Source organism: Triticum dicoccoides, chromosome 7B, assembly GCF_002162155.2.
Source record: "Triticum dicoccoides isolate Atlit2015 ecotype Zavitan chromosome 7B, WEW_v2.0, whole genome shotgun sequence".
Lineage (NCBI taxonomy): Eukaryota > Viridiplantae > Streptophyta > Magnoliopsida > Poales > Poaceae > Triticum > Triticum dicoccoides.
This window is the reverse complement of record NC_041393.1, coordinates 491,118,445-491,131,002: the sequence shown is the minus strand read 5'-3', so window position 1 is coordinate 491,131,002 and position 12,558 is coordinate 491,118,445. Positions and strand designations below refer to the sequence as shown.

At 42.4% G+C, this 12,558-nt stretch overlaps 1 protein-coding gene across 4 annotated transcripts; it reads left to right on the top strand.

Moving 5' to 3' along the window:
* Positions 1-207: 207 nt before the first annotated feature.
* LOC119337732 lies at positions 208-6,243 on the top strand. 4 transcript variants are annotated; one of them, XM_037609896.1, is made up of 9 exons: positions 213-541; positions 1,176-1,227; positions 2,524-2,597; positions 2,719-2,808; positions 3,577-3,720; positions 4,266-4,317; positions 4,946-5,019; positions 5,767-5,856; positions 5,980-6,243. In XM_037609896.1, the coding sequence occupies exons 1-9, from the start codon at positions 414-416 to the stop codon at positions 5,987-5,989; spliced, it is 714 nt and encodes a 237-aa protein (XP_037465793.1). In that variant the 5' UTR covers positions 213-413; the 3' UTR covers positions 5,990-6,243. The 4 variants fall into 4 exon arrangements, with proteins under 4 accessions (XP_037465794.1, XP_037465793.1, XP_037465791.1 ...); XM_037609894.1 differs by having other exon boundaries at positions 214-541; positions 5,767-5,877; XM_037609897.1 differs by lacking the exon at positions 2,719-2,808 and having other exon boundaries at positions 208-541; positions 5,767-5,877.
* The last annotated feature ends 6,315 nt before the right edge of the window (positions 6,244-12,558 follow it).

Below are 12,558 nucleotides of genomic sequence, written 5' to 3'. Positions count from 1 at the left end.
ACCGGAGACGAGACGGACCTGCGCCGGCACTGGCGAGAGGCACGAACTCTAACTTTCTTTTTTGGAGGACGAGGAGGCGGCGGAGCCCTAGCTCTAGTATGTGTGCACGTCTCAATTCCTTCGCCGACCAGCGCTGGAATCCGGTGGCCTCCTCTTCACGGGACGTCTCTCTTCACGAGCCAGTCTCCAAACGCAACCCCCTCGCCTCACCAAGTCGCAAACGGCGGCGGCGTGTGCGCCCTACGTGGCCCCACCTCCGCCACCGCTTCCGCCTCACCGACGTGTCAGCATCCCGTCCACAGTACCCGCCTGGACGATTGGCAATTCCTCCTCCTACTTGCTTGTCTTCGCCACAACTCTACCACCAAACTCCGTGCCCTCTTCGTCTCGCAGTAAGCTCCTAGCGCGCGACCATGGCGGCGGCAGGTACCCTAGTCGTGTACAAGGCGGTGTTCGCCGCGCTTGGCTGCCTCATGGTGGGTACCCTGGTGTACACCTGCATCACCGACGGCTCGCCGTTTCGCACCGAGCTGCTGACCCCGTGAGTAACTGTTCTTTCTTTTCACCTTTGAAGAACATCTCATTCTGGTGTGCTCCCTTGTGGATCGGTAGGAAGCTGCTACACATTTTTTGTTGTTGGTGTGAATAGGATATTCTTTTGAGGATTAGTATAGCATAACCTGCCTTACTAGCGGTTGCCAGTATTATGATTTATGAACCATCCATATTCCGAAAGGGTGTGATTAATTAGCACCATTTGTAGCACTTGCGAAGTTATATGTTCAGTTATGAGGTTTAATTTCCTCATGAAATTCAGTCACTATATGCCTATGTAAATCTTACACAAGCTCCTGAGAAATGGTACTCTTAAAATAAATACAGTGTTGAATAATGTTTAGGCAGCTCCTGAGAAATGCTCCTCTTCAAATACAGTGTTGAGTAATGCTGTGGGCAGTGTGTTCTTGAGAGAGTTGATACTCCCTCTGTAAACTAATATAAGAGTGTTTAGATCACTAAAATAGTAATCTAAATGCTCTTATATTAGTTTACGGAGGGAGTACTTTTTAGCCAGTGAACTATGCATTGCATCAGAGTATGCGGATAATTGTTATTGTCCAATCTTATATGTTCTCAAATGATCTTCAGTTGGAAATATTAATTCTTCCTGTGTGCAGGTGGATGGTGACAACACTGGTTGATCTTTATGTAAATATAGCAGCAATTTCGGTAATTCCTCTATCTATGTATTTCTATTTTCTCATTGCTAAGCAATTAGTTTGTTCAGATGCTATTTACATAAAGCTTGTTATGTTTAGAATATTTGATAGTACAACAGGCGACACACATTTTACAAGAGTGGACTACCATATAGCTACCAGTTTTTTTTCTTTACTATCGGTTTTTGAATAAAAAGAACTATCAGAAAAATATATTATGTCATTGATAAGGTTCTTTGTGCCAGACATATTTTTCCACAAGTTCCTTGTATCGATTCATCGTGTTTGCCTCTGCTTCGATTCATTGTGTTTTCCTTTGCATCTGCATGAAAATATATTCTGTAAATTCTCAAATGGTGCCATATCTGTAACTGCATTGCCTTTTTTTTGGCTCAAACATTGATGATTATACATGGGTTGCAACTAAGAGATGAAAATAAATAGTACCCCCTCTGCATCACTCTGTCTTAACTAATTTAACGAAGAGATGATTAATTTTTTGGCTCAAACATTAATGTTATCCTTGATACACTGTTTGTACATGGCACAGATTCGTATTGATCCTTAGATCCTTATGGCATACTACTTCCGTCCCAAAATAAGTGTCTCAACTTTGTACTAGCTCTAGTAAAAAGTTGTACTAAGCTTGAGACAGTTATTTTGGGACGGAGGGAGTATATATCACCAAGAGGACAACATGTTTGCACGGCTAGCTTTGGAGAGAAAAGAGACTAGAGATTGGGATGTCCCTGAACTTAATGTTTCTTTTTGTTGATATAGATGGCAGCCTCTATATAAGAGTGCCCAAACAATTTAAGTAATTAATGCATAACATGCCCAATTAATAAAGCTAACAATAATTTCAGCTACGAGATGAGATGTGCAGTCCAGCTAACTAACTTGCTAACTCACTAACCAAGCTAGGAGACATATTGTTCAAAAAAAAGAAGCTAGGAGACATTCTTCTATAACCATGTTTGCATCAATTCCTGCCTGCACACGAAGTAGTAAATTGTCAAAGCCAGTAATTTTTTTTCAAACTAGCTATTCCGCTTGATTCAAACGCAGAATTTCCAGAGTCCACCTTTTATATATGTAAACTTGAGGTTCTGCTATACTAACATATCCAATCAATGCATCAAAACACATTCCTCGCATTTTCTCAAAAAGGATGCTTGGTTCTGCAGGGCTTGAGCACTAGAATGTTGGCTTAGTTTTTCTATCTGTCTACAGAATGTGGGCATAAACACTCTGTTTTCAACTTTGACTTGAGATTGAACCGTTTCTTTCATTAATGGTCTTTCAGACTTGGGTTGTCTACAAGGAAGGAAATTGGATTACTTCTATCTTCTGGGTAGTATTGTTGATTTGTTTCGGCAGGTATTATTTTCTGCAAATAATTTATTATCCTCTTGATTTATCATGGCTTGTTCACAGTTCTGTTTGACTGGAGGTGTTCTATTCCAATTAACGTGACAGTTTTTTTCTTTCACTTTGTCAGTGCCACTACATGTGCTTATATTGTTAGCAAGTTATTTGAGATAACATCTTCAGGGCTTTCCCAAAATCCGCTTGATCTTTTGTTGCTCAGGTATATAGTCGAATTCATGTGCCAAAGAGCTAGCTATGGACAGGGGTGCGTGGAAGCTTGCTATCCATGTGCCAGAGCCATGAGTTGGTTGCGAGATCTTATGGGTTTCACCTCTAGCCTACCCCAACTTGTTTGGGACTAAAGGCTTTGTTGTTGTTGTTGTTGTTGTTGTTGTATATAGTCGAATTCTTTTCCATTATATGCATGATACGGATTCATTTGGATCAACTATTTTTCTGACATCATAATAGAGGATTTAATAACTGCAACTATGAAAAGAACTGCATTAATCAACAGTTGTTAACATTTTATCAAAAAGTCAATTTTAGCTTTGACGGTATTCCTTTGCATCATGGACTATCGACATTTATTATGTTTATTATGCTTGCATTGTCAATTCTTATGCCATTATTGTACAATGTGATAATAGTTCTGAGCTCTTGTACTTATTCTGAACTTCCAGTTCCTTGTCCTTGCACATAAAGGAATACTAATAAATTATATCAAGAAGACAGCTTTTCGACATTAAATGACTAGTTTTGTATTATCTGAACAAAATGGGCATCTGGAGTCACCTTGTTGGTACGATGCCTGCAAAGTTCTAGTGTGCCACAGTTGGTCACTACTTCTCACTACATGAATAGGGAGGAATGAAGATGACTGCACTATGGCACGTCAAGATAAAATGAAAAGAAACAAATTTTAGCTGTTATATTTCCTGCTGACGCTTATCTCAAACTTAAATGGATTAGATATCTCTTTTTTCAGGCAAGATAATCTACCTGAAAGGAAGTGTTCTTTTGTCGTCATCGGAAGAACTATTTTCAGCATTCTGGGCATACTCATGGCTGCACTTGTCACGTATACTGTCATTACAGATGGACTGCCTTTCAGGAAGGATTTGTTGACACCGTAAGTGAATACATTCATAATTCGTATTGTTCAGTTTCGTAGAACTATCATTTTTGAAGTATTGTGTGTCCAGACTAAATGTAGCAATCAGATACTAGACTACAGAACTTTAGAATAGACAAAAGCCCTAGATAGTTTCAAAACATAAAGTAAGCATGAGATATAGGAATCGTGCTAGAAGCCCATCTTTACTGAACTTGCAACTAAGAGTTAATTTTAATGCTCACGTCCATGAGTACATAGCTGTGTTACTCAGTAAGTTGTAACACAGTACTACTGGGCACTCATCATAGTTTTGGACAAGACTACGAGTCCATCCACAAAAGAAAGAGAACCGTTAGAGGCATGACCCAAGTAAATATTGTAATGGCACTGACATTTGTGAATATTTTCCATTGATTTAACAATTTAGGTACTCCTAAGTAGATATATTTTCTCATTCACTATGCAAACGCTGATTTTTTTTGGGTACGTTTGGTTGGATTACCTAATTTTACTGATATTAGCAATTGGAAATCTCAACTTCACAATTTTCTTGTGCACAGGTGGATGGCTGCAACCTTAATTGACTTCTATATAAATGTCTTTGCAATATCGGTGAGAATTCTTCAAATCTTAGTGGTTGTTCAAAGCAATTAGAGTTTATTTCATGGAGCTACGCATACCTTGGCCTGATTCACAAAATGATATTTCTAAGGGAAGTTTCCAAACTACACATTTTGCGATATATTCCCTCTGTAAACTAATATAAGAGTGTTTAGATCACTATTTTAGTGATCTAAACACTCTTATATTAGTTTACGGAGGGAGTACCTGTCAAAAAATGACACCCGTATTCTGTCAAAAATGAAAATAAGAATGGAACATAATAAATTCCTGTTTGAACCTTACCAGCAGGTCCAACATGTAAGCAGCAATGGTAATATAGCGCCTACTACTATCTGACACTGCTAAAGTAGGATGGACAAGATTAAGATATTTAGTTCCCCACAGTGCTTACACCCCGATTGCAGTTTACGTCCAACTTTCTTAGCTCCCCTTTGAAAATTAGCAATGTTCGTATTTTTTTAATTACCATGATGGTGGTTATATTTGGCTTGTTCAGTACCTTGTGCAGTTCTAGCTGACAAAGTTTCTTTCTTGGTTGGGAGTGCACATTCTTGTATTTTACTCCCTGATGTGCAACACAAGGCCAAGTGGTTAATCTTTGATGACATGTCAACAGGTATGGGTTGTTCACAGGGAGTCGACTTGGATCTCAGCAGTCATTTGGATATGCTTGTTGATATGCTTCGGAAGGTATATAATTCTTTTTTGGGGCTTCAATATACAGTGTCTTAGCATATCACTACATAACAATTGGGTTCTTGTGGTTCGTACAACTTCAGTATTACTGCATTACTTGTATCTACATATCAGCATAAGGTGTAGTTAGTACTAGGGCTATTACCTATCAAATATGATAATAACTGGGAGTACTAACTAACAATGGATCTTTTGTCCATGCTAATGAATTATTACCATCAGATTTTTGACGTAATTTAGTATGAGTTGTAGCTTTTATGTTTTTCATGCTAGGCGTCTAATACTAGATATATATATAGGGAATATTATTCAATGTTCTCTCTATCCCCCCTAGGATTATTTTTGGTTGATATGTGTGAGCTACTTTCTCAAGTACTCCTCCGTTTTTATTTACTCCGCATATTAGGTTTGTCTAAAGTCAAACTTTATATACTTTCAACAAGTTTGTAGAAAATATATTAACATACACACCACTAAATATATATCATTGGATTCATCATTGCATATATTTTTTTATTGTAAATGTTCATATTGTTTTCTACAAACTTGGTCAAACTTTATAAAGTTTGACTTCAGTCAAAGCTAATATGCGGAGTAAATAAAAACCGATGGAGTACTATGTTGTACTCCAACTCTAGTTATGTAAAGCAATATACGTGTTAATGTTGAGCGGTGTATGCAGCATCAGTTATTTATTTATGTACGGAATCTTATCCTCTTCGTTTTCTTTCTTTGTTTTAGCATCACAACATGTGGCTACATTGTGGTTCAACTTCTCCAAGTGTCATACCAAGACCCAGTCTACCATCTGCTACTGAACTCCCATAGCAAGTATGGAATCGCACCCTTGCAGTAATCGCCGATCCTCTTCTACTATCCTGGTTAGCTTACAGTTGGTGTAAATTCTGCTCGACATGCAATCATTCATGTGGCATTTACCTGATTGAAATGTAGGAAGACCTGAAAACTCATTGAAGGGATATGTTCTTGGTACACAATAATGTCCCCTCTGTTCATAAAGGTGCCACAATAAAGGGTATACCAGAGTAGCAATTAGAGAAGTTTTTTCTTTGTGGAATGGAATGATTTCTTAACGAAGTTGAAGCTCCTTGTTATGGTCTCAAAGGTGGTTTTGTAATTGTATATCAAATTTAATTGCTTGGCAGATGATAGACAACAGATTTTTCTTTTTTACGAATATGCAGAAGGCTTTGTGTATCGCTTCATTGACAGTCCGAGAGAAAGTGCAGGTGATACAAGATGCATTACAGGAGCACGTACAAGAACGCGACGTGAGTGTACCAAGGCAAAATGGTAGATACCATATTTCGCTCGAGGAAAAATGAAATAGGCACACCAACAAGTACTTACCACTGGGTTATAGCCTAGCATTCTCTTGTCATATTGCTCTGCCAAAATACTGGATGCCAAATGAGCCATGTTTGAGCTTTGGCTTGTGGAGCTTTTATGCCCCTAGAAGTACAAACCTAAACAAAGACATAATATGTGGGCTTAGCTTAAATGAAGCCATCTTAAAAAAAATGCTCTGACAAGCAAAACCCCCTCCAGACTGGCTTCCCACCCCTCCCGCAAAGCTCACCCTTCAACTTTGCTGTAATTACAATAAAAAATACCATTGAGACATATAATCAGTATCCCTTCAGAAATTTCTCTCGTCTCGCACCCCTCCACATTTTCCTCCTCCGGCCCAGCTTGCCCTTCAACTTCGCTGTAATTACAACCAAAATGCCATTGAGACATATAATCGGTAACCCTTCAGAAATTTCTCTCGTCTCACACCCCCACCACATTTTCCTCCTCCGGCCCCTTCTCCCAGCACAATCTCTCCATCGTCCGTCCTAGCCTCCTCCTAGAGCCGGCGACTCGCTCTCCTGCCTCCTCCTTGCCCCCTTGACCCAGCGTCACCGCCATTTGCCCTCTCGCTCCGGACTGTGGAGCGTCGATCCTGCCGGACGACAACGAGGACCAAGAACGGCCCCAATGATGTCACGTGTAAAAGATAGGACGCTGCCCGGACCGGAGCCAAAGGTGCTTCGAGATAAGATTCGATTTTGCCCATCGACGACGAAGAGACGAGACCAAAGGCGACCTAAGCTCGATGACGGTTCCCCCAAGAGGGTGTACGATCGAAAGTATGTCTAGAGGGGGGGGGGTGATTAGACTACTTGACCAAATAAAAATCTACCATTTTTCCAATTTAGTTGTGGGCAGATTTTAGCAATTAGCACAAGTCAAGCAATCAACCTACACATGCAATTCTAAGAGTATAGCAGCGTAAAGCAAAACATTGCATATGAAGGTAAAGGGAAGGGTTTGGAGATGGCAAACGCAATGGTGACACGAAGATTTTTGGTGTGGTTCCGATAGGTGGTGCTATCATATGTCCACGTTGATGGAGACTTCAACCCACGAAGGGTAACGACTGTGGGAGTCCATAGAGGGCTCCACCCACGAAGGGTCCACGAAGAAGCAACCTTGTCTATCCCACCATGGCCATCACCCATGAAGGACTTGCCTCACTCGGGTAGATCTTCACGAAGTAGGCGATCTCAACGAGGAGCAAGAACGGTCCCATTGATGTCACGTGTAAAAGATAGGACGCCTCCCGGACCAGGAGCCAAAGGAGCTTCGAGATAGGATTCAATTTTGCCCGTCGACGATGAAGAGACGCGACCAAAGGCGACCTAAGCTCGACGACGGTACCCCCAAGAGGGTGTACGATCGAAAGTATGTCTAGAGGGGGGTGTCGGTGTCAAAACCGGCGGATCTCGGGTAGGGGGTCCAGAACTGTGTGTCTAAGGCTAATGGTAACAGGAGGCGGGGGACACGATGTTTACCCAGGTTCAAGCCCTCTCTATGGAGGTGATACCCTACTTCCTGCTTGATTGATCTTGATGATATTTAATCCAGCCATCTCAGGCCATCATCGTTTTCAGCCGTCAGATCTGCTATTCTGGACGCTCTTGGCCGTTGGATGCACCTTCAGGGCCGCTGGGAGCGCTACACGGACTGGTCGATGCTCCGATAACAAAATCAGCGATCCGTCATTGTTTGGGCCTGCTGGGCCAGTATCATCCAGTTTCTCTCGATGGCTTCACACAAGGATTAAACAATGCATGCCTCGCCCACTATGACCATGTGACCTCGCGCGGCGACGTAGGGTGCAGCGAATCGTCGCTATCGATTGAAGTCCAGTAGCCGGAGATTGAGGAAGAAAATTAATGTTGCCAGACATTAATGGCGTGGTGGGTAATTGCATGCCCTTTCGTCACTTTGGCATGCCTCAACTTCATCTTCTCCGCTCCTTCCTCTTCCTACTATCCCTGTTCTTTCTCCCTAAAATATGAATCTGATCTTTATTGATTCTATTTTTTCTACTCCCTCAATGCAGATGCTATTAGTTGTGATGGATCCGAGCTCATCTTACCTGATGGACCTGTGGAGTGGCAGCAACCATGGTGGGTATGAGGATGCAGCGGCGACGACGACGACTTGCCCGGTGGAGATGACAAGAGGCGACCACGGCAGCGGCGGCGGCTTTCGCACGAGGGTCTTCTCCAACACCCTTGTCGCCAACTCGCAGCAGGTCCGATCCGAACATTATTTCATCCTACATCTCGTGCAGATCCATCCATGAGGAACTGGCATCATCCTGCTATTCCTGAGTTCCCATAAATCTGTAATTGCTTCAATGTTATACTTGATGGTACGAGGAGTATGGTAGGATTGCTGCCAACGATTCACATTCTAGAGCAGACGCATGCAAAATTATAGTTATCTACGTACCACTTTTTTTTAATTATTACTGTATATATCAAGAGACTAGCATTGTTCTATTGGGGAAACAAACTATCATTGTTAGTGCATCAAATGTTTGATACTTGTTTTTGGATTGTTTTAAAAAATTGGGATTAACAGTAGATATAGGGGATTGTTTCACATATGAAAATTCATGGCCTGTAACTTTTAACTTACACCTTCCTCTCTAATGCTTTCAAATTAAATCTTCAGGTTAATACTAATTGAGGTTATTTAGATATGCTAGCAACAGCTGGATCGTTTGAGGTGCACAGGACCTACCTATTGCTATTCTGATGCATTTATTTTTGTTCCATGGTGTTACTGGATCCAAATTATGCAATCATTTAGGTTACAAAAGGAAAATCTGGAGTGTGCCAGTGAACATGAAGCAGTTGGCAATTCTCGTGTTACTATAAGGAGTTATCAATATTTATCCACTAAAATAGCTTACTATGAAAATTCTATGAAAATATTACCAACTGATTACCGCCATTATAAAGTAATTTTAGGAGAACAGAGAGCATTTGTTTGGTTTGATTATGTGTATTGTTATAGAACATGCAATATGCAATGCAGGTATTGAAGATTATATTGTTGCTCCTTATGTAGCAGATGCACATGCACATATGGCATTGTTATTTGCAAACGAACTTAGAGTGAGCGCACTACTACAATGGTTTTCTCCGGCGTCACCATGTTCTATAAACTTCTTTCAAGTACTTTCCTAGGATGTCATGTTTGGCACTGCGATGTTGCCCCCCCAACACACACACACACACACACACACACACACACACACACAGAGCGAGAGAGTTGCCGATAATTTATATTTCACACCATTTTGTTGCTCTAGAGTAAGGGCAGTGCTACAACAGCTTTCTCTGGTCTCAACATGTTCTGTAATCATCTTTCCAGTACTTTAATAGGCTGTTCGACACTGCAATGACCCCCCTCCCCCCGTGCCAGAACATAACTTATTATGTTCTCTCATCTTTAAGTATAAGTTGGCTGTGTGCCGATTATTGCAAAATGATGAATTACAGATTGCACTTTTTTCAAAGGTCTGTGAAGCTTTTAGTGTGTTGTATTTTTAGCTTTACAATTAAGGAACATCTCTTCAACCTAATTCGGAGTCCATTGATGATCTCAGCTAATGAAGCACCTGCAAAAAATATTAATCTTCTGTTTTCTTGTATATTATATTTCTCCACCTCTTCAATCTTTCCGTATATATGAAGGCTATAGACTTTATGCTTTCTTTAATGGAAATCGAACAGGCCACCCCTCTTTATTCAAAAAATATTATGTAATTTCCAGGCCCCCGGCACACATATTTTACTATCAACCGGCCTTACTGAAAACTCAATGAACATGAAGCTTAAGATCGATCCAACTTGAATACCTAAGAAAAATAGTCGTTTTAGCCGCTCTACTTCATTGCAAATAGACTAAACTACTCTTTTGATTATCGCTCGTGCATTGTAAACTGATCAAGCTACCTCTTTGGCTATGATTAACACAGGGGATAGGTCATACAACGTGATCAATAAAGCTAGCCATAATGGCCTTCCAACAAAAAAAGAATTCCTACCATTATATTATAAAAATAAACGGGCGCAGCAACGCGCGCCATCATGATCTAGTGAGTATTACAAGAGTTGATCTACCACGAGATCGTAGAGGCTAACCCTAGAAGCTAGCCTATGATTATGGTTGTGTTGTCCTACGGACTAAACCCTCCGGTTTATATAGACACCGGAGGGGGCTAGGGTTACACATAGTCGGTTACAGAGAAGGGAATCTACATATCCAAATCGCCAAGCTTGCCTTCCACGCAAAGGAGAGTCCCACCCGGATACGGGATGAAGTCTTCTATCTTGTATCTTCATAGCCCATCAGTCCGGCACACACATATAGTCCGGCTGTCCGAGGACCCCTTAATCTAGGACTCCCTCAGTAGCCCCTGAACCAGGCTTCAATGACAATGAGTCTGGCACGCAGATTGTCTTCGGCATTGCAAGGCGGGTTCCTTCTCCGAATACTCCAAAGTAGATCTTGAACACAAGAATTGTGTTCGGCTCTACAAAACAAATTTCACATACCACCATAGAGAGTACAATATTCCACGAGTCTAATCTGCTGACAACTTTTCCATAGCGTGACATCACGCCATGGCCCGGTCATTATTCAAACCGTTTTTCCAACCTGCTACTCCACATTTCGCGAGGCGGCTTTATTGGCACGTCTTGTCGAAGCAGAGGTCGTGTCCCCTTATTACTGGATCCTCATCAATACGGGCGTGGATAACCCAACCGTTCCATTGGTATGATTCCTTGGGATTAGGCAGGTTTCAAAGGCCACGCGGAGGACGTTTGATATTCATCCTCTTTACAAAGAGGCCAAGACATGTCCTTTTCTTTCCACGCTTAATCCTTCCCTTCTCCCACCTCGAGTTCCAACACCCAAGGTTTAGTCCAAGCGCTTCGGCCCTCCGACCATGTCCGGATCCAGCCTTCAAGGCCGGTGGACGGCCTCTTCTGTCACAGAGGAGGACATCACGAAGCTTAGGGAGGCAAGGTACTTGACATCGGAGATCCTTCATAGGCTTCCTGCTCACGGGCAGGTTATCCCTACTCCCAAATCCAATGAGAGTGTCGTCTTTATCTCTCACTTCCTCCGAGGGCGAGGCCTCGGTCTTCATCCCTTTGTTAGAGGGCTCATGTTCTATTACAGGCTAGATTTCCATGATCTAGCCCGGGACTCCTTCCTCCACATCTCGTCGTTCATTGTCGTGTGTGAGGCCTTCCTCCGCATCACCCCACACTTCGGCCTATGGCTTAATACCTTCAATGTGAAGCCGAAGATAATCGACGGGCGACACGCGGAGTGCAGAGGTGCTATAATAATGTTTTATGGCCAAAGGGTTCCTTCCCGGAAGTTTCCAACCTATGGCAACGGGAGTGGTTTTATATTATAGCACCCCGAGGAAGAAAGTGGACGGCTGCCCCCGCCTTCCGATCTGTTCCTCCGCCACAGCTTGCATCGCGGGTCAACAAGGGGCTGGACTGGGGACCGCTTGATGATGTGCGGACATTGCAAAGCCGCATTCAGGATCTCATCGAGAAGGACATCAGTCTTGTCAAAGTAATCCAAGTAATGCTAGTTCGTCGGGTCCTACCATGCCAACGACGACCTCTCCGCATGTGGGAGTTCAACCCGGAAGGACCGCGAACCGTTCAGCACTTCTTCGGCATGACGCTTGAAGGGATGTATAAATTATTTTTCGGATCATGAAAAAAGTGTCCGGACACTACAGAGGACGCATGCCTCGATTGCAACCATCCAGATACCCCGGTAAGTACTCAACAACCGAACATATTGCCGTTATGTTTATCATAACATTATTATGGAAAACCATCTTCGGCCAGGGCTGGATAAAGAAGGCAGGGAGGATCAGGTGTTCGGCTCCTCTTCCTGAAGATTCAGCGGATCCGGTTTTAACCAGGATGCTGGCTCATGCGCCTTATCAAGTGGCATCGGGAGAAGACAAGGAGAGGAGTGGGGAGGTCAAAAGTGGCCTCCATACCAGAGGTACGTCATGCACCGTATCCGGGGAAATTGGAAATCCCATGTCGGAGGATGGACGGGGAGGAGAATCTAATATTTCCTCCCCCCACGAGAAGAAAAGGGCCGCCCCGAAGACTTGAAGGC

Excerpts from the sequence above, each read along its gene's own strand:
- LOC119337732 (XM_037609894.1), top strand. The coding sequence starts at position 414 with ATGGCGGCGGCAGGTACCCTAGTCGTGTACAAGGCGGTGTTCGCCGCG. Across the intron at positions 542-1,175 it reads CGCACCGAGCTGCTGACCCC|GTGGATGGTGACAACACTGG; the intron begins GTGAGTAACTGT and ends TCCTGTGTGCAG. Across the intron at positions 3,721-4,265 it reads AGGAAGGATTTGTTGACACC|GTGGATGGCTGCAACCTTAA; the intron begins GTAAGTGAATAC and ends TCTTGTGCACAG.